The sequence below is a fragment of the Nelumbo nucifera genome, chromosome 8 (genome assembly GCF_055504915.1).
Source record: "Nelumbo nucifera cultivar China Antique chromosome 8, China Antique-T2T, whole genome shotgun sequence".
NCBI classification, from domain to species: domain Eukaryota; kingdom Viridiplantae; phylum Streptophyta; class Magnoliopsida; order Proteales; family Nelumbonaceae; genus Nelumbo; species Nelumbo nucifera.
Window position 1 is genome coordinate 24,107,342 of NC_142656.1, and position 20,022 is coordinate 24,127,363.

The window sequence follows — 20,022 nt, forward strand, 5'->3', positions numbered from 1 at the left end:
AGTGCAGAGTGGCAGTTGTAATTTCCCCCCAAAAAAGGAAAAATAGTTGGCGGTATAAAGAGCATTTTCTTATCTAAGTAGTTCTTTACTGAACCTTGTGGTTTCACCGAAAAGTTGCATGTTAGAACTTGATAACTGATCTATTGATTTACTGAATTAGATCTGTTTGTAGCTTTAACTCTGATAAGTCTGATTTTGTAAGTTTGTGGTTTTTGGGTATTTGTTTTGTACTTCTTTGATTTGAGCTTGTTGGGTTGGATCTCCTCTGTCTGAGAGCTTTCTATTGTATTATGTCCTTATTTTCATCTTGTATTATATCATTTATTTACAATAGGTTTTCAGCAAAACTCACAAAGCATGGTGATGCTAATGATACATTTGATAAGGTCCAGGTCTGGTTATACGTGGAGCTATCAATTTCCAATGTATAGTTAATGTGGTTAAGTGTGTGAGTAGTTGGAGGCATCAAGGTATTTGTTTGATTTGTAATGAAGGAAACTATTATTTTAATGCATCTATTGAATGAAAATTGTTACTAACACTCTATTGCTTGACTCGCAGGAAGTGGTGAAGGAATTCAAGCAATATTCCAAAATTGAATATCCAAAAGGAAGACAACTATCATTACCAGTGGCTTGTGTTGTTAATATGTTAATTGGATGTTGTTGGAAAATTTGGAAATTTTTAAGGTTCTTGTAGTGTTAATATGTCAATTGGATGTTGTATTTGAATAATTTGTTTTTGGATTTTTTAATGTAATTAATCTTTAAATTACATTTTTTATTTATCAAAGTTTTTATGTATCGATTGTCATAGGATTTTGTAGGTATATTAAAATGCTAAATCATTACAAAAGGCGAGGTACCGGAAATGCTGAAGTTAAGCAAATATATAGTCCATATCCGCCAGCTTAGCTATGAACAAGATGGGAAGTGGTGTCACATAGGACCTAAGGCGGTGTTCAATGTCCACTGGCTTACCGATTAGTATAAGGCGGCGGTCCACATTGCCACTATAAGAAGGTTGAGATGTTTTTTCAATCACTAGGCTGGCGGTTAGATAAGACCTAAGATGGCGGTCCAAACGGCCGCCTTAAATAGGTTTGAGCTGACGGTTCTAACAAACTATCAACTTAGCGATGTTTTGAACCATTTCAGACCGGCCACCAAGGCGGCAGTCTTGTCTAGGGGTGTCCATGAAAAATCGAATCGCAAAATGCAGTTAATCGAACTGGTTAGTTTGGTTTCGGTTCAGAATTTTTGAAAAATCAAGACTGGTTCGGTTTTCGGTTAACCTATAAAAAAACTAATAATTAACTGAACCGACCAGTATATATATTTATATGTATATTTTATAAATATTTTTAATATATGTCACATATTTTTTATGTATTTTATATAAATATATATTCATTATATATAAATATATACTTATATTATATTTATAATGATCTATTTACAAATATATTATATATTTTTAAAATACTTACAATATATTATATATCATTTATTATTTAAAATATAATATTATACATATATTTATATAATATATATTATAAATATAAAAAACCAAAGAATCGAACTAGTCAAAAACTAAAACTAGTAGACCGATTAACCGGTGGTACCGGTTCGGTTTCGGTTTGGCAAAATGAAAAAATCGATACTACTAGTTCGGTTTACAAAAATGGGCCATGGTTCGGTTAACCGAACCGTGGACACCTCTAGTCTTATCTATCTAAGTTGGCAGTCTTGACCTAAGGTGAAGTGGATGAGGCGACGGGTGTTGGTGGTCCACTTAGACCATTTTTCTCATAGTGTAGGGAGAGAGATGAAACGTGAGATAGAAACTTGAATCGATGGCCGAAATACAGTAACATACCGATGGAGAAAGAGAAGAACCGTGAAACTTGAATCAACAAGGAATGAAACTATCAACAGCTGTAGCGGTGAATGAGCGGTGGGAGAAGAGGGGAGGGGGAAGAAGAGATAAAAAAAGAGAGAATAGGTACGAAGGGTGAGTGGGTTAAGCGTATTTGATAAAGAATGAAATCCATATGCCATTTAAAATAATTTTCCATTAATTTCTAATATGCCGGACAAAAAAGACGTATTCAAATAGAATTAGAACAGAGAATTTTTGTGAAGTTGGTGTGAGGAATACTATGTGAAGAGCAGATCCGGACTCGAGTCCACTTGATCGAACTGACAAAATACGAGATTGTGAGGTTGGTGCGAGGAGCGTTCAGTGAGGAGCAGATCCGGCTCAAGTGCACCAGATTGAAGTGACCCCACCAAACCAAAAACGTACAGGTGGATATTTGGAGAAGGTGGTAGAAGATTACAGATTATTTGTTTCCTTTCTCGTTGGCCTCTTTTCATTTCTAGAGCAACCAAGAAGCTTACAGATTGATCAGACAGCAGTCTACAAGCGATGAGAAAGGAGAAACACTAAACGTTCGAGTCCTCTTTTCCATGCCTATAAATATCGACTCCGCCTTGGACGTATGCATCGTCGATTCTCAGTTCTCAATTCTCCATTCGTAGTCTGATATTCTCTGTTCAACATCCGAGTTTCTGTTAAATCCTGCGATTGTAAAGAATGTCTCTCATTCCTAGCATCTTCAGCGGACGACGAAGCAACATCTTCGACCCATTTTCTCTGGATATTTGGGACCCTTTCGAGGGCTTCCCTTTTGGCACAAACCCCAGCTCTGTGCCCAGTTCGGCTTTGGAAACCTCTGCCTTCGTCAATGCCCGCATCGATTGGAAGGAAACCCCTGAAGCACATGTGTTCAAGGCTGATCTTCCGGGGCTGAAGAAGGAAGAAGTGAAGGTAGAAGTGGATGAGGGAAGGGTCCTGCAGATTAGTGGAGAGAGGAGCAGGGAGCATGAAGAAAAGGACGACAAATGGCACCGGGTGGAGAGGAGCAGTGGCAAGTTCTTGAGGCGATTCAGATTGCCGGAAAACGCAAAGGTGGATCAGGTGAAGGCATCCATGGAGAATGGGGTGCTGACTGTCACAGTCCCCAAGGAGGAGGCAAAGAAACCCGAGGTGAAAGCCATTGAAATCTCTGGTTAAAGCTTTTGAGAAGCGCAAAATAATGGAGTTGGTTATTGGTTGAGAGTCCGTGTTCTTCGTGTGCTTTGTCTATGTTTGGGGCTTTCCTGTGTCATCTCTCCGTCTATGGTCTGTAAAGAAACGAATGAAAGTATGTAGAATAAAGTGATTTTGAGCAATGAAACAGAGATTTGGATTGTGGTTTTCCCCTGTTAAGTGATAAGAGTGTGTTGTTAAGAGAAATTAAAAATCTTTTTTATAGCTTTGTGATGGAGGCTAATGGACAATCAGATCGATCCATCAAGAGATGGAAGATAGAAATTCGAACTCGATAAAATGGATAGAAAAGTTCAATGGTTTTGGAAAAACCATTTAGGCAGAAAAAGTTCGATCACTTGAAAGCATTTGATCGAATTGAGTGACTATAAAGACGAAGTTCTAAAAATCAAGTTAGGCAAAATTAGCAACATAACAATCTCGTGGCTGCAATGTGGGCGACTCTTGAGGCCCATAAACTAGATTTGCAGGTTAACTGAGTCCATTGTCGTATAAGGCGATTCCCTGGAAACGTCTTTCTCGAAGATTGCAAGCATCTATCTCAAAGATCTACAGCAAGAATCTTGTACAGGCAAACCCACCGAAAAGGAAACTCTGCAGCGGACCGGATAGATAGGAATCGATTGGATCATGAAGATTTTGTTCTGTTGGAACCCCCTTGGGACTTATGTTTTCTAGTTTTTCTTGATGCTGCTGGCAGGGCTCTCCCTTGTTGGTATGGGTGGCAATTGGGTGGGTTTGGGTTGAGCTATTCCCAAGTGAGTAAGGTTAAGTAGTATTACTACAGTAAGTGTAGTTGTTCTGGTTTTTCAGAGTTTATCCCTTGGGCATTGTTTCTACCTATCGTTCTGTGGATGTTTTCTTAGTACGTAGTACGTAGTAGGTATTTTTATTGGTGCGGATTTGTTTGTTTATTTGTCTTTTGGTATTTTTGCTTGTTTGTCTCTGTCCTTGCTTCTGCCCTTTCTGCTTTGTCTGTTTTGCCTACTACTATGGAAAACTTTCAGGACCTGTATGGAACTTTTCTGAGATCAAAGGATTTGGGTGTTTGATGTTAGAGGACATCAAGGTCTGGTTCAGTTTGATTCATGGAGATTCTACATTGTTGGCCGTATTTTTCTTATGTTAGCTATTCTGTTTGAAAAAAATTTCGAGGGCCTAGTATGCATGCTCTTTGGAAGGTCCCTATTGCACTGCAGTTTTCTTATGTTACCCTACTTTTGTACCAAGAATCCTACTGGTGAAGGAACTCTAGGCAACTCTAGTTGGAGGAAGGTGATGGTAATATTTGGGGTGAAGGAACTCTAGGCAACTCTAGTTGGAGGAAGATGATGGTAATATTTGGGGCCCATTTGGCAAGTCTTTTCGTGCTGTCTTCTGTTTGTTTAGAAGTCCGGAATATCGTTTTTCGGTTTATTTTCATTTGATTTGTGGAAGATTTAGTCATTAAAAGCCGGAGCGCCGAAAAGATACAAGAAGTTTATTTTGGGCTGATTAGGGGAAAGTTTTTAGTGGAGTTTTTCACGTCTTTTTTGCTTTATTCTTGTATGGAAAGACACAATAAGATGCATGTAGCCAAATTAGTTTCGAACTGCTCAAATCTTCAATCAAAAGCTACCAGAAGTTGCCAAGCGGCCCCCAAATTTTTTTTCTACGAAACAAAATAGGAATAAGATTGATCGGCTCAGGTTAGAGGATGGTAGGTGGATAAGTGACCACGATTTGATAGTGTAGAATATTACTGATTATACAAAATTTAGACTCTAATTCTGATCTTTTTTTTTTCCTATTATTTCTTGAAGAAGAGAATACGGACTTGGTTAGAATTCTAGAAGAGAAGGAAATTAAGCAGACATTGTTCTTGGGCCTGATGGTATCCTTGCAATTGTGTATAAATATTTCTGGGATCAAATGAAAGAGGACATTATGTGGACTATGTGAGGATTTGTTTTGTTAATAGGAAGTTTGTGGTGTTTTAATCATACTTTTATTACATTGCTTCCCAAGAAAGATAATGATTTTTAGCCCAAAGCTTTTGTAATGTTGTTTATTAGATAATTGCTAAATTACTAGCTAAAAAAATTAAGGCCCTTTTGGAGAAATGTGTTTCTCACTTTCTCCTTACCAAACTGTTGTTGTTTCTAAGGCATAGTTTGGAAAGAGTACAAAATAAATTTGTACAATACAAATACATACAAAATAATACAAAATATAACCTTTTGCACTTTACAAATTTGTCCATGTCAGCATGTCTCTCCTTTGAGAGAAGTTATTTATCTATTTTTTCCATTTTTTGTATTTTTTTTCTTTTTTTTATTTTAAAGTATAAAACAATAATCATTGCTTATCTTGATTAAATTAATAAAACTGCACACTAATAGAGAGAGACCTTTAGGCTTTCCAAGGCCTCTTAATAAACGTTATAAAAATAAGAAATTTAAATATAAAATATTAATTGATAATTTTAACAATATTATTAGATAACTTTGTATTAATGCATTTTTAATTAATTAATAATTTGTGTAAGTTGAGATCTTTATTGCACATAATGAACTCGTTAAAAATGATAAAAATTAATGACAATTCAAAATGTAGAACATGTTTTATTAATAGTATTTTGCAAAATTACTCATATGCAAAAATTATTGAATAATATTGAAAAATACCAACAATAACTCAAAAATCCAGAAAAATCTAAAAAAACCTAAACATATTTAAAATAATTAAAATAATTAAAAAATATTCAAAATTAAAAATAATATTTTATATTAATAAGGGTATTTACTGAAAATAATCAAAAAGTATAATTAACAGTATTATATTACTAAAAAATACCAAAAATTATTAAAAAAATGCCCAAGCCAAAAATTATTTAAAAATATTGAAAACTAGCTGTATTTTTTATTAACTATGGTATTTATTTACTTATTTAATTTATTTTTACTAAAATCAAATGCAAATTAATTTTGTATTGACTAATATGCAAAAATAAATGCTGAAAATACTGAAAATTATTGAAAAAATACTCATATGCAAAAATTACTGAATAATAATGAAAACACTAAAAATTAATTAAAAATCTGAAAATTCTGAAAACCTAAAGCTTAATTAAAATACCAAAAATAATTAAAAAATTAAATTTAATGTAATAATGAAAAATAATGCATTTTAATTATTAACAATAGTATAATTAACAATAATTATTTTTAAGCTATAAATAGTAGAAAATTACTTTTAATTAGTTTTAACCAAGAAATTAGCAATATTTTTGAAAATATGATAATTTCCAAAAATTATTATATTTTAAATAAATACAATAATTTAATAATTATTATATTTTAATAACTAACAATATTTTAATAATTAATAAAAAGTAACAAATCATTTATAACTTGAGCAAATATTATATCTATAAATTTGCAGGCTCAAGTAACTATTTTCTTTTAAGTTAGGTCTAGCTGAGATATGCACTATGTCCACACATTATCAAGGATAATCATATTCGAAGTCTAATTGGGTATCAAAGTTTTAGAGTCCAATGTTGACTTTAACAGATAGGGCCTAAGCTAAATAACCCTTAATAAGCTTAACTTGAAAGTTATATGCATACATGGTAAATATTATTATATAATATTTAAATAAAAAAATTATATTAATATATATACTATACTAGAATTAAATAAAGAATTTAATTTATAAAAAACCATAGTTTTATAATTAATACGGCCTCTTTATCAATAGAAAATGTGCAAGCCTAAGCTTGAGCCCGGCCCGACCATCAGACATGGATCTTGAGCCCAAGCCCAGCCCTTATATAAAGCCTGAAAATCGAGCCCAAGCTCGAAGCCCGACTTGTACATAAAATGTCTTTTTTCGGTATACTTTTATAAACTAATAATTTATATTTCTTAATAGTAAATTGATATTTGTTAATAATTTAAGAAGCATATATATATAACATAAGTATTTTTTTATATATGTAATAGTATCAGGTCAGGCTTATTTAAGAAAGCTCGAGCTCAAGCCCATAGGCCTGAAATTTTGTCCATGCCTGAAAAATAACGAGTCAGGCTGAGCCGGGCCGCCGGGCTACTCGACCCATGAATAGGTCTAATTGTATACATCAAAAATCATATAAAATAGAAATTTAAACATCTTTTTCAATTTTTTTTAAATGGACCTCTCATAGTTTGGCCCAATTGGCGGCTTGGCTTGGCCCAAGGCTTGGCCTATGGACTAACCCGACCCACGACACAGGCCCGTACGGGCTCGAGCTGTGGGTTGTGCTAAACCGGCCCCCCAAATTATCCCAAGGGAGGGAGGCATGACCTAGGACTCCTTGTGGGCCAACACAGCATGGGCCGCATGGCCTACACTTTGTATGGGGCCACATACGGATCGTGTCATGCCAACCCAGCACAACCTGATTTACACCTCTACTTGAACTCACCCAATACTGGGGATGGGGCGAGAAAATTTGAGGATTCTCCATCCTTAATGAGGAGTGGGGTGCCTTGCCCCTAAACTCGCTTGACATTGGGGAGTGGTTGCCTTGCCCTGAACCTGCCTAACACTGAGGAGGGGAGGGGTCCACCGGGATGGAGTAGAGTGTCTTGACTATGGGACAGGAACAAAGATGAGGTGCCTTGCCCTGAACCCACCTTGTTGTCATTCCTATATAATTGTTAATTATTATTGAAATTAATAAAAATGTTAGCTTTTGTAATTATTTTTATTTATTTAAAATAAATCAAAGTTTTATTTAAAATAATAAAAATTATTAAAATTACTACAAATTATTAGTAAAACTAAATTTATTAAAAGATATTTATTCATATTAAATTAAGAATAATTATTTTTTATAAATCAATATTAGATAAAAAATACAATTATTAAAATTTTAAATATTAATAATAACTTTGAATACTTTTAGTTAATTATTAACAAATTTTAATTATTAATTTAATATTAATTAATAATAAATAAAATTATTAAATCTTTCAAATTTCTCGTACATCGCACGGTCCCCGCTGGCGAATCCTTAAAAGGCAAGCCCGTCTTACCGATTAAGGGTCCTAAATATTTATCTCCCATGGGCCCATGAGATTGGGAATCTGTCCAATCAAAAACAGGCTAGAGCTGTCAATCTACAAACACTTGGTGGGCCTATTAATCATGGGAGATGCTTCCAATGCACGGTGGATGTGCCTGTCAGCGCCCCTGCGTGAAGAGCAGATTCCGTCTCCACCTTGAAGGTTCGAACGCTACTTTCAGCCTACAAATTGAACCGACCCCACCAAACAAAAAGCGGACAGGAAGGTGGGGAAGGAGGTGGAAGATTACAGATTTTTCGTTTCCTTTCTCATGGCCTCTTTTCATTTCTAGAGCAACCAAGAAGCTTACAGATTGATCAGACACAACAGTCTACAAGCGACGAGAAACACTGAACGTTCCAGTCTTCGAGAGTCCCTTTCCCAATTCCCATGCCTATAAATCTGTACTCCGCCTTCGACGTATGCATCGTCAATTCTCAGTTCTCAATTCTCCATTCGTGGTCTGATATTCTCTGTTCAACATCCGAGTTTCTGTTAAATCCTGCGATTGTAAAGAATGTCTCTCATTCCTAGCATCTTCAGCGGACGACGAAGCAACATCTTTGACCCATTTTCTCTGGATATTTGTGACCCTTTCGAGGGCTTCCCTTTCGGCACAAACCCCAGCTCTGTGCCCAGTTCGGCTTTGGAAACCTCTGCCTTCGTCAATGCCCGCATCGATTGGAAGGAAACCCCTGAAGCACATGTGTTCAAGGCTGATCTTCCGGGGCTGAAGAAGGAAGAAGTGAAGGTAGAAGTGGAGGAGGGAAGGGTCCTGCAGATTAGTGGAGAGAGGAGCAGGGAGCATGAAGAAAAGAACGACAAATGGCACCGGATGGAGAGGAGCAGCGGCAAGTTCTTGAGGCGATTCAGATTGCCGGAAAACGCAAAGATGGATCAGGTGAAGGCATCCATGGAGAATGGAGTGCTGACTGTCACAGTTGCCAAGGAAGAGGTAAAGAAACCCGAGGTGAAAGCCATTGAAATCTCTGGTTAAATTGCTTTTCAGAAGCGCAAAATGATGGAGTGGGTTATTGGTTGAGACTTGAGAGTCTGTATTTGTTGTGTGCTTTGTCTATGTTTGGGTTTTCTTGTGTCGTCTCTCCGTCTATGGTCTGTAAAGAACTTTGTGGGATTCTGTTTGTAAATGGGTTGAGCAATGAAACAGAGATTTGGATTGTAATTTTCCCCTGTTAATTCCCATTTGGACATCCATCGTTCGAAAATCAAAGAGGCGAAGGGACCCTGTATTTTGGGGCTAATGTCTCCAAATTTCAAAACGTGCTACTGGGCTCTGAAAATCTAGCGGTGAACCAAGTTCCAAATCTACCATTGTTTACAAATTACAACCATTCATATGTTTTTTTTATTGGTAAATACCATTTTCTATGTTAGGAAAACCAACTTCTAATGCAATTAGGAAGACTATTAATAGCTCAATAATTAGAAAATAGCCATGAAAATTTATGACAATAACCTTACTACCCATTCATACGATCGGCTTGAAGATGGTCTCCAGGAAGAAGATGTAGTAATGGAACAAATTGAAGATCATAAGGTACAGATAAAGAGATTCACCTTTGAGATTATTGGTGTATAGGTCAATATATTTTTTTGAAAAATAAAGTACAGAGATGGTCAGCATGATTAAACATCAAACCAAAAATGTTAACTCCTCATCCCCTCCTCAATTCGAGTGTGCACTTGGTTAGATCAATTTGAACAAGGACAAAAAGAAGCTAGCAGGTTTGAATGGATGGAAGAAATTGTCTGAGAAAAGCCTTTTTGGCTTCATTCTCCTCTTGAAGGGAATTCATGGGAAAATTAAAATTTGAATCTATTGCTCAGTTTGGAATGAGTAAAAAATATGAAGAGTGCAAAACCTTGTATTTTGTACTATTTTGTTTGTATTTGTGCTGTATTGCATTTGTGTTTCAAACTGTCAAACTGGACCTATGGCAGTGTTTGGTTGCAATGTAAATAAATGTGCACTGATGTAAAACTATAGCAGTGCAAATAGTTTGATTATAAATTCTGACCTATTTTTGTTTCATTTTTTAACTTATTTTGTTTGATTGCAGTAAAAATGAAGTAAATTAAGAGTAGAATAAAGTAAAATCCAAAACAAAATTAAATGGGAATTTGTATTTTCTTCATTTGCAGTCCCATGTATTTGTATTAGTGCAAATGAAATTGTATTGCAACCAAACACGGCCTATGGGCTAAACATTTTCTATTTGCATAAAATTTGCATTTGTGTTTTTTCTTAATTGACGTAGTCCGTTTGCAACTTCATTGTAGAAATAGTAATGTTAAGTTTTTTTTTGTTTTTCATTTTTCTTAATCAGTAACATTAAATCTGAGAATTTTTTTAAGTGATAAAGGAAGAGGAAACCCCACTATTGCATATTACTGTAATGGAAAAGGACTAGTACAAACAGCCAAAGGCTGCCACTTACAAGTATAATAAGTAGTGCATAAATATATTACATGTTCAGTGGCTGATCTTGGAATCTATCTGAATGAGCAGTTAATGTTGGATGCTAATAATCTTTTATAACTAAATATCTAAGGGTCCGATGCTTTGTATGTGCTTAAAATGTATGTATTTGGTTATGTGGGCATTTATTGATGGGCCATCTATTTGTACTTTTTCACTTTAAACATTTTCTATTTTTGTTGTGTGGTTGAACATTACTTTAAATGTTTTTTTTTTTTTCTACCTTAGGTTAATACCTATTAAAGTGTGTCACATCAGCATTTGGTTTCTAGAAATGCTAGGGCATTGGGAAAAACAAGAATTTGACATTTTCCCAAATACCCATACACAAAAATCAAAGTATTTCAGTTTTCTACCATTTATTTGATAAACGGTGAAACTAAACAATTGTTTCATATTATTTGATATGCAATAAATGCCAACACCTATGTAACGCTAATGCAGTGGGGTTTTTTCAATAAACATCCACATAACCAAATATATGCAATATCTTTTCGGAGTTATATTATTCCAACTTGCTGAGTATGCTAAGTCTTTGAAGTGGTTTCTTTTCTTTGGTACCTGTTAACTATCATTCTTTTCCATATTTTGAATTATAGACTAATTTTAGTATAACTATAATGAAATGCTTGTTTCAAACTTAAAAAACATGGTTCAGTCCTTGCATTAGGAAGAGAAAAAGACTAATTTCACTGATGATATTAGTTCATTTTTCACATAAAAAGTCAATTTTACAACCCTAATATTTTATCATTAATTCAGGTACTCTCTTCTAGAAATTGGTTTTGAAGCAATTTGCTTATTAAGATACTAATTGTGACTGCCCTTGTTTCATTCATTCAGGCTTTGATTAACAGAGAGACAAGCCTATATAGCATTTTTGGAACCTTGATTTTAATTGTTCATTCAGTGAAACTTGTAGACAACATATCAAATTGTGGAAGAGGGGGTGGTGGCAGTCATTAGAAGTCTTCCATGTTTACTGCATTGGTATAATTCTTCTTGAGGAAGATGAAAAGATGATGAAGATTCTTCTTGAGGAAGATGAAAAGATGATGAAGATGAGGACGAGGATGTTGATTTCAATCCTTTTCCAATCTTTTTATATAGTTTATTTTGTTTTTTAATGTTGGATACATTTAGAGGTGAGAAAAAAAATCGAAAAACCGAACTGATCGAAAAAAATCAACCAAAATCAAATCAAAAAATCGGTTAACTGAACCGATCGATTCAGTTTCGGTTAAAATCAAATAAAAAAGTAAAAAACCACGGCAATTCCCCCTTTCCCCTTCTTTGTCTCTTTGAAACCTAAACCTAATACCTTTTCAATCTTTCTTTGTTTCTCACTCTCTCAGTCTCTCTTCGAGTCTTCGTATTCCCCAATCCCAAGTGGCCAGGTCAGTAGTCGGTGCCGCATGCAATTCCCCTAGCTTTCCTCCAGTGTCGATCGTCCTTCAATCGACAACCTCTCTGGCTCTCCCCTAGTGTCTGCCTCTCTCTCTCTCTCTCTCTCTCTCTCTCTCTCTTCTCTGTGAGTGAGCGAGTCTGTGTCTCTATCTCTCTCTTCTCACCTATCATCTCCGTCGTGCGGCCTGCGTCAACCACCAAGTTTATTTTAAGTGCCATCTCCGTCTGTGTCTCTATCTCTCTATTTTAGGTTTTTCTTTTTTATTTTAAGTGCATAAAAACCGAAAAACTGAATTACGATTAACTGGCCCACCGTTTAATCAATTGTATCAATTTAATTTCGATTCAGATATTTAAAAACTGATCAGATCGATTTGGTTTGAAAAAAAATACCCCACGATTCGGTTAACCGAACCGTGAGCACCCCTAGATACATTGGTATAATTCTTTTTTGGTAGACAAGGTAGATACTTGATGCATTTGCTATTAGAAAAACTTGTAATACACTTCATAAGAATTGCATGTTTCTTTAGGAGACATAGACAGTTGGCAGTTCTGAAAGTAATTTGTCAAGGAACTCAGCTAACAGAGACCAATCCAATTTGGGAATTCAATGAACGATCATATGATACGTCTGGTTTTTCAAGGTGATCAATATGCTATATATGATAATTTGTAATGTGACATTACCCCTTGATAAAATGTCAAAATCAAATAGTGGAAAAAAATAGGGTTAAACTACCCTTATTGTATGTGAAATTGACTAAACATACTCTTACTGTTTGACTTATCTAACGGTACACAATTGAATAGCTTTACCTTATAACTTATACACACGTGCTGTATATTTGTTTAAAAGCTAATTTTAACCTTACCCTCTTCTTCCTTTCAATAACGACAAACCGAGGTAGCTCGGTGCTTAACCGGCGGCGATATCCACCTCCACCTCCACTCTCTTTCTCTCCTTCCAAACACTTGTTCTGATGAGCTGTCGTCCAATCACTCGTCATTATCGTCGGCATCCTCGGAGAACAAAGGGGTACCGATGTTGGTCGGGGCAGGGAAGTTCATCGACATCATCGGCATCATTGTCATCCTTGGAAAACGATGAGAACACCGTCTCAGTTAGCCTCCGACTCTAGATATATTGGCTTCCCACATCGCCGAAGACCAGTAATGGAAGGGAGGGAGGAAAGTTTTCAACAAAGCATTGGCTTCCCACGTCGTCTCTAGATATATTGGGTTTTGTGTCAGTAGCAAAGATTTCAATAAAGCATTAAATCCTTTCTGGATTTTTCTTAACATTTGGAAGGCAGAAACGTGAAGGTGATGTTGGTGAGTTTCATTGAGGCCTATTTGTATTCTGATTTCTTCTTCTGCTTTCTTTTCATTTAGAAGAGATCGAGACAATGAGAACCCTTTCCCGTTGGTGGGTTTCATAGAGCAAAGAGGATAGGAGAGGATGTTGGAGGGTAAAGCTCTGATAGAAAGACACAGACATGCCTGTGAAGATCAGATACAAGCCATGAGTTCTGCTTCCCCTCTATGACGCTTTTGACTACAAATCCATTACTGCCCACATAAAAAAGGATTTCGACACGACTTGTGGATCTAGGTTGTTTCGTCACTCATTCTCGGGGGGCTTTCATCTATTTTGCACTGGAGACCCTCAAATTCCTCATCTTCAAAGGTGCCTCTTTAGCTCTAGCTCTCTCTCCAAACGAATCAACGGTTGTGGTGGTGCTTGTTGGGATGGAGAAAGTCATCGTCGCCAATTGCGGCGACTCCAGTGTTGTTCTCTCCCGCAGTGGAGTAGCGGTAACACTCTCCCGTGATTAAGCTTCGAATTTGATTTAAGGGCAAAACAGACATTTCAGCCCTTCTGTTAATATTTTAATGGGAATGGTAATTTTGCAAATAGTAGGGATAGTTTAAAGAAATTGTCCAAAAAATACTAGAATTTCATTGTTTGAAATTCCCAATACACACCATTTTGCATATCAAAAAAGCATCCATGTCCTTCATTTTCTTGCTTGGTTTGTTGCTTAGCTTAGGAATGCCTGTTGGATCCAAATTGGGTGGAGCCTTCTGGTACACAATGGCAGAGTCAAGTGTTTATATGTAGAGAGCAAGGGAGGAACGAGTTAAGGTTTTGACTATAGCTGGAACCATTGGAAAAAAATAATAAGGCCTCATTTGTTTTTTGGTAAGTTATCTACCTAGGTAAGTGCATTTATACATATTTTTTTATTTCCGGGTAAATAAGGCAATGACTATTTTAGTCATATAAATCCATTATTAAAAGGGGTATTTTTGTCCTATTCAAGTGTTGGTAACATTCCCCCTAGGTGTGAAAGTTTATTCACCTAGGAGATGGGTATCATTTACCTGGGTAAATATCCATGTAAACTTTCCCTAGTCTCTACATAAATTTATGTGGAAACTAAAATCTGAAAAAAAAAATATGGATTTCTTGGTCAATGGAAACCAAAATCCCATTAACCAACTTTCTTCCTCTGAAAATTCAAAAGAAGAGCGTCCCTTAAATGATAATTATACTAATTTTATCTACAAGTTTCAACCAGTTCTAGTAAACATATACACAAGAGAAAACTAAATGACCAAAAAATTTCCAATAAGTACGAGTTTTTTTAGAAGTGTCCAATAACTAAAATTAGTAGAAGGGTGTCGGTCGATACATGTCTATTTTCATTTGCATTTCCAAAAAACGCTTCTTCATTCTATATCAAAATTGTCGGCCTAAATATTACAAACAACAATTCTAGTCAATAGATTTGAAAGTGGAGAAAGCAATATGCAACACTCAATGGGTCTAAAGCTACAAATTGTCATGAGGTCAACCTAGTAGGTAGATTCATTGGACAAAATGGAAATGGGAAATGGTGTTAGAAAGAAGCTTGGGTTGATGGAATCATCCAATTAAGGGTGTCAATGGACCGGTTTTGGATTAGACCCCCACCTAAATCAAAATCAATTTGGATGGACCAATAAGACATATTGAATTGGACCAATCTAGACTTAATGGTCCAAAGTATTTATTGGATTAGATTGGACCTGGTCCATCCATAATATATTTATATTGGGTTGGGTTGGGCTGAGCCAATATCTGATCCATTGATATAAGATAAGAATATAGGTGTCAATGGATCGGGTTTGGGCTGAAACCAATCTAGATTAAAACGAATTTGAACAAATTCGATGGTTCAGACATTGAATTGTGCCAGTACAAGGAAGTCCAAATATTCATTGGATTGAATTGGAATGGTCCATTTATAATGGATTCACATTGGACTGGATTGGATTAGACCAAATCCAGTACAATTAACACCCCTGCATCCTATCAATTAGGTTGGCGTTCAACATATCTTTGTTTGAAGATGCACATAGTAGTTAGATGGGAATTTTTTATAAAACTGACTACAAAATGCAAACAGCAGGGGAAAGTGTTGGAATTAGGGGTGCAACTTGGGCGGGCCCAACCCGGACCTAAATTGGCCCAGACTGAAAATTTACATGGGTCGAGCTTAGTTTTCTAGTCCTTGGGCCGGGCTCAAGCCCAAAAAATTGGATTTTTTAAAATTTCGGGTTGGGCTCGGGCCTGACCATTGGTGAATTCGAGCCCGAACCGATATCTATCCAAGTCCAAGTAACCCATAGGCCTTAGAAAATATCATAGCAGAGTTAAGACTTATTCCCATTTGAGGGTTGTTTTATTCCCATCTTAGGACACTCCTTATCTTTGAAATTTTAACCCTAAAAAATAAGCAAGAGATTAAAAAAAGTGGGAAACACCTTTCAATACATGTTCGTTTGAATGTTGAACTTGAGCCCGCGATAGCCCTCCTTGATCCCTCTTACCTTTCAATATCTGCTCGTTCGAATCCTCTGAATGTTCTACACCCCCAAGGCTCATTAACCAATTGAAGAGTGGTACTGGCTACTGAATATTTAGCAAAATCGTCAGAGGAGAAAAGGTATGGTTTCTATTGCCTACTTTTCTTTCGTTTTTGTTTATGGATTAAATTTTTTAGTTTCACCCTTTTGTCTTTCATCTTTCTATTATAAAATGATGGAATAAATAAAATAAAAGAATCATGCATTAATCAATCACTTTCTCACCCATTAATTCGTTTTCTTTATTTTTTATTTATTTATTTATTGGACTGTTGGGGAAAAGAAATATGGTTTTCTGGGTTGAAGGGTACACTACGTCACTATTCACTACAGTTGAAACTCCCCTATTGTAACTTTAGCATACCACTGGTTTGTGAGTCTTGAAAGGTCCCCATTAACTAGTTTAGGCTTTGGTCTCTGAATGATCCTCTTAGATCAGAACAGAGCAACATTGGTCAAGCTCCTCCATCTAGTGGGAGTGTGGGACCATGATTGAAGGGTAACACATAATGTTGATAATGGACAACCAATCACCCAAAACAGGAAATTTGGCAGAATAACACCATAGCTACTGCCTCAGCAACCTTAGCACCCAAATCGATTGCAGTCATTTGTGTATTGAAAATGACATTAAATAATGATTCCAATGCATGTTTGCAATCCAAAGGAGAGCAAAACATGCAATCTAAATGACATTAAACATAAGCAATCCTAAACTTCATAAAATACCAGTTTTCTTTGAATGTAATTTCTATAGGACCTAACAAAGTTGAACATTCTCATTAATTTGTAATAAGTTTTGGATTGCTTATGTTTTGGTATGATTCTGTCATATAAATAGTAAATAAGAATTTGATGTGATTTATGTTTTGGATTGCTTATGCTTTAGATGGGGCCTAACAAAGTTGAACATTTCTCATTAATTTCTGAATTTGATATAATTTATGTTTTATGTTTTATATATCTTAATTATATGTTCCCTTTATTTATTGTGCGGTTGAATATTGGGAATTGATTACAGTCTTCAACTCAAACATGGCATAAACAAATGATTAGCATCAAACAACTAGTAGTACAATTGTTGTCACAACTTCTGAGGTAGCTTTTAATCGAAAATGTAAGAGTATTTTATCTTCTGTTTGGGATCATTTCAAAAAAATCCCCCAACCCGGAGGACTTAAATATGAGTGTGCTACTTGCAATTATTGTGGCAAGGAGCTTGACTGTGCTAGTGCTAATGGAACTAATACCACATTGAAAATTGCAAAATGTGTCCTTTAAGTGAAAATGATTCTAAACAATTAGTTATTTCGTTTGGGTCTGAGGTAACTACTAATCATGTTATTTGGAAATTTGATCAAGATTATGATTGGCAAGAATTGGAAAAAATAATTATTCTTGATGAATTGCCATTTAATTTTGTGAAAAATGTGGGCTTTAGCGTTTTGTTAGGGCTATTCAGTCTAGATTTCAGTTTGTTTCACCCACCACAATAACAAAAGATTGCATGGATTTATATATGAATGAGAAGAAGAAAAAAATTGAGAGAAGTGTTTGCAAAGCTAAAAAGAGTGTCCATCACCACTAATATTTGGGCACCTATTTAAATTCTAGGATATATATGTCTTATTGCACATTATATTGATGGTGATTGGAATTTTTAAAATAAAATCATTAATTTTATTATGTTTAAGTTAGAATTTCATGAAGTTTCAAAGAATGATGAGATGTGTGTGAAGTCAGAAATGGATCACTATTTGGAGGAAGCATTGGAAGAAGATTGGTGGAAAACAAATAGTGCAAAATATCACATACTTTCTTATATGGCTTGGAGATATTTTGGTTATTCCCGTTTCTACCATTACATTTGAAAGTGCATTTAGCACGGGGGGTCGAGTAATGATCAATTTCATAGTTCATTGACACCAACAATTATGGAGGGTTTAATTTGTACTCAAAATTGATTAAGAGAACATTCACATGCAATCCAAGATGAAGAGAAATTAGAAGTGTTTGAAGAGATGGAGAAAGGTATTTTATGAATTTACTTCTTAGTTCTTATTTATCTAATAACATTTCCTTTTAATCTATAAGACATGGTTTTTAAAAACGACCCAGAGATCAAACCGGCCAGGGGTCTGGTTACCTGGTCGAACGGTCCAACTATTCGAACTGAACGGTCGGCCCGTTCTAACAAAAAAAAATTAAAAATAGTCAAAACCGTTCAAATGGTTAACTGTCCGAGTCAACAGTTTATTGGCCAAAACTAATGATTTTGGGGAAAACCGAAACCATTCACTTGACCGATTCCTAGTTTTTTCAGTCCGATCGTCCGATCCGGTCCGGTTTTGAAAACCATGCTATAATATAACACCACATTAACTCTTCTTTGGCAGCTATAACAAATGAAGCTCCTAGTTCTACTCCAGCTCTTAGTTCTTCTAATGGTATAGCATCATGTTCCACAACATTGAAGCATTGAAGGATAGAAATTTTCAGGTTTGGAATCCTTGAAATTGATAGTATAGAATTTTCAAGTTTGGAATCTATATATGCATTGAAGCTTATATGGTATCATTAGTATTTCTAGTAAAATTGATAATATAGAATTACTTTTCAGGTTTGGAATCCTTAAAACATTGAAGCTTAAACATTTTGAACAGACTAAAGAAGCTTATGATTGGATGGTGACAAGATTTTGAAATGAGATATTAATTGGAGATCATGAGAGATTTTTTTATTAGTGAGAAGATGAGGTCTTAGTTGATGATGAGAAGACTTTTTCTTTATTATGTGATAGATAAATGTTGATGATGTTATTTTTTGATGAGTTTATGAATCTATTTTTAATGATTTTATGTTAATTTTTTTAGTTAGTTAGATAGCTATTATTTTGTATTTTTGGCTAAGTTGGAAGGAGTACAAATACAAATATGTACATTACAAATATATACAATATAATATAAAATATAAGATTTTGCGCTCTACATATTTGTATTTGTACTTCTTCCAAATGGAGCCTTTGTTCTTATATTTTGGCATCCAAACTTGAGTAGGCAAAGCAATCTGAGTTAATGTTTTGATGGGTTGGCTGGTTTTCTGATTTCTTACTTGTGTATTTATCTAATGAGAGCTGAACTCCTTATTCTTTTCAACCATAAATTTATCCAAGAATTGAGAAAAGAAGAGCTAAAAAGAAGAAACAACAGCAAAGGAGAGATGGAGGGGAAAGAGAATTCTAATTTCTAACAAGTAGAGAAACATGAGAGAAAAGAAGAAAGAGGATTATTTTTCATCTTGATCTTCTTCATCATGATTTTTCAGACTGTGTTGTAATTTGTAGTTGTGATGATTGTGAAGATGGGTTGCAAGGTTATCCAGATGAGAGAATTTGTTCTAAAGCACACACATCAACGCTCGGTTCTCTTGGTGGAGTAGGAGCGTTTTCTGTTCCTGTTTCTCTTTCTCCTCTATGATGCTTTGGTTCTCCAAGTACAACTTCAGGTTCTTTATTTCCATCTCTATCCCCACAACACAACTACTACTACTTTTTGCAAACTTCACCTTCTGCTCTCCTATTAATTATAATTCTCGATATTAACATTAACACTTGAGAGAGAGAGAGTAACAAACCTAGACTGGATAACCAATACAAAGGGTTGGGCTACTAGAACAAAAACGAATCATTTCTATTGGTTTTGAAGCAAATTATATTAGTCAGCAACTAGGACTAAGTAGACTGCAACATTGGTGATTATAATTAGGGGTGAAACTTGGGTGGGCCCAACCCAACTAGAGCCCAGCCCGAATGTGTTAAATTTAAGCTCGGGCTGGGCCCAGGCCTAATACTTCAGTTTTTACTTCGGGCTCGGTCCTATTTGTAGATGATAGGGTCGGGTCTGGGTTTATCCTAAGGCCGACCCAACCCACCCGACTTGTACCCTTAATTGAAATCTAGAAGATTACAAAGGTCTTTATTACAAAAGAAAGCTT

General features: G+C 35.4%; 2 protein-coding genes and 1 pseudogene across 2 annotated transcripts; all 3 read left to right on the top strand.

The window, feature by feature from the left end:
* Positions 1-2,401: 2,401 nt before the first annotated feature.
* On the top strand, positions 2,402-3,273 carry LOC104609165 (17.3 kDa class I heat shock protein-like). Its single transcript, XM_010275401.3, has one exon. It carries the CDS (start codon positions 2,599-2,601, stop codon positions 3,076-3,078), a length of 480 nt encoding a protein of 159 aa, XP_010273703.1. The 5' UTR covers positions 2,402-2,598; the 3' UTR covers positions 3,079-3,273.
* Positions 3,274-8,463: 5,190 nt separating this feature from the next.
* Positions 8,464-9,333, top strand: LOC104609166 (17.3 kDa class I heat shock protein-like). The gene has a single exon (XM_010275402.3). The coding sequence runs from the start codon at positions 8,725-8,727 to the stop codon at positions 9,202-9,204; it is 480 nt and encodes a 159-aa protein (XP_010273704.1). The 5' UTR covers positions 8,464-8,724; the 3' UTR covers positions 9,205-9,333.
* A 195-nt stretch (positions 9,334-9,528) lies between these two features.
* LOC148789761 (uncharacterized) lies at positions 9,529-14,390 on the top strand (annotated as a pseudogene).
* The last annotated feature ends 5,632 nt before the right edge of the window (positions 14,391-20,022 follow it).

Coding starts and splice junctions, on each gene's coding strand:
- LOC104609165 (XM_010275401.3), top strand. CDS start 2,599: ATGTCTCTCATTCCTAGCATCTTCAGCGGACGACGAAGCAACATCTTC.
- LOC104609166 (XM_010275402.3), top strand. CDS start 8,725: ATGTCTCTCATTCCTAGCATCTTCAGCGGACGACGAAGCAACATCTTT.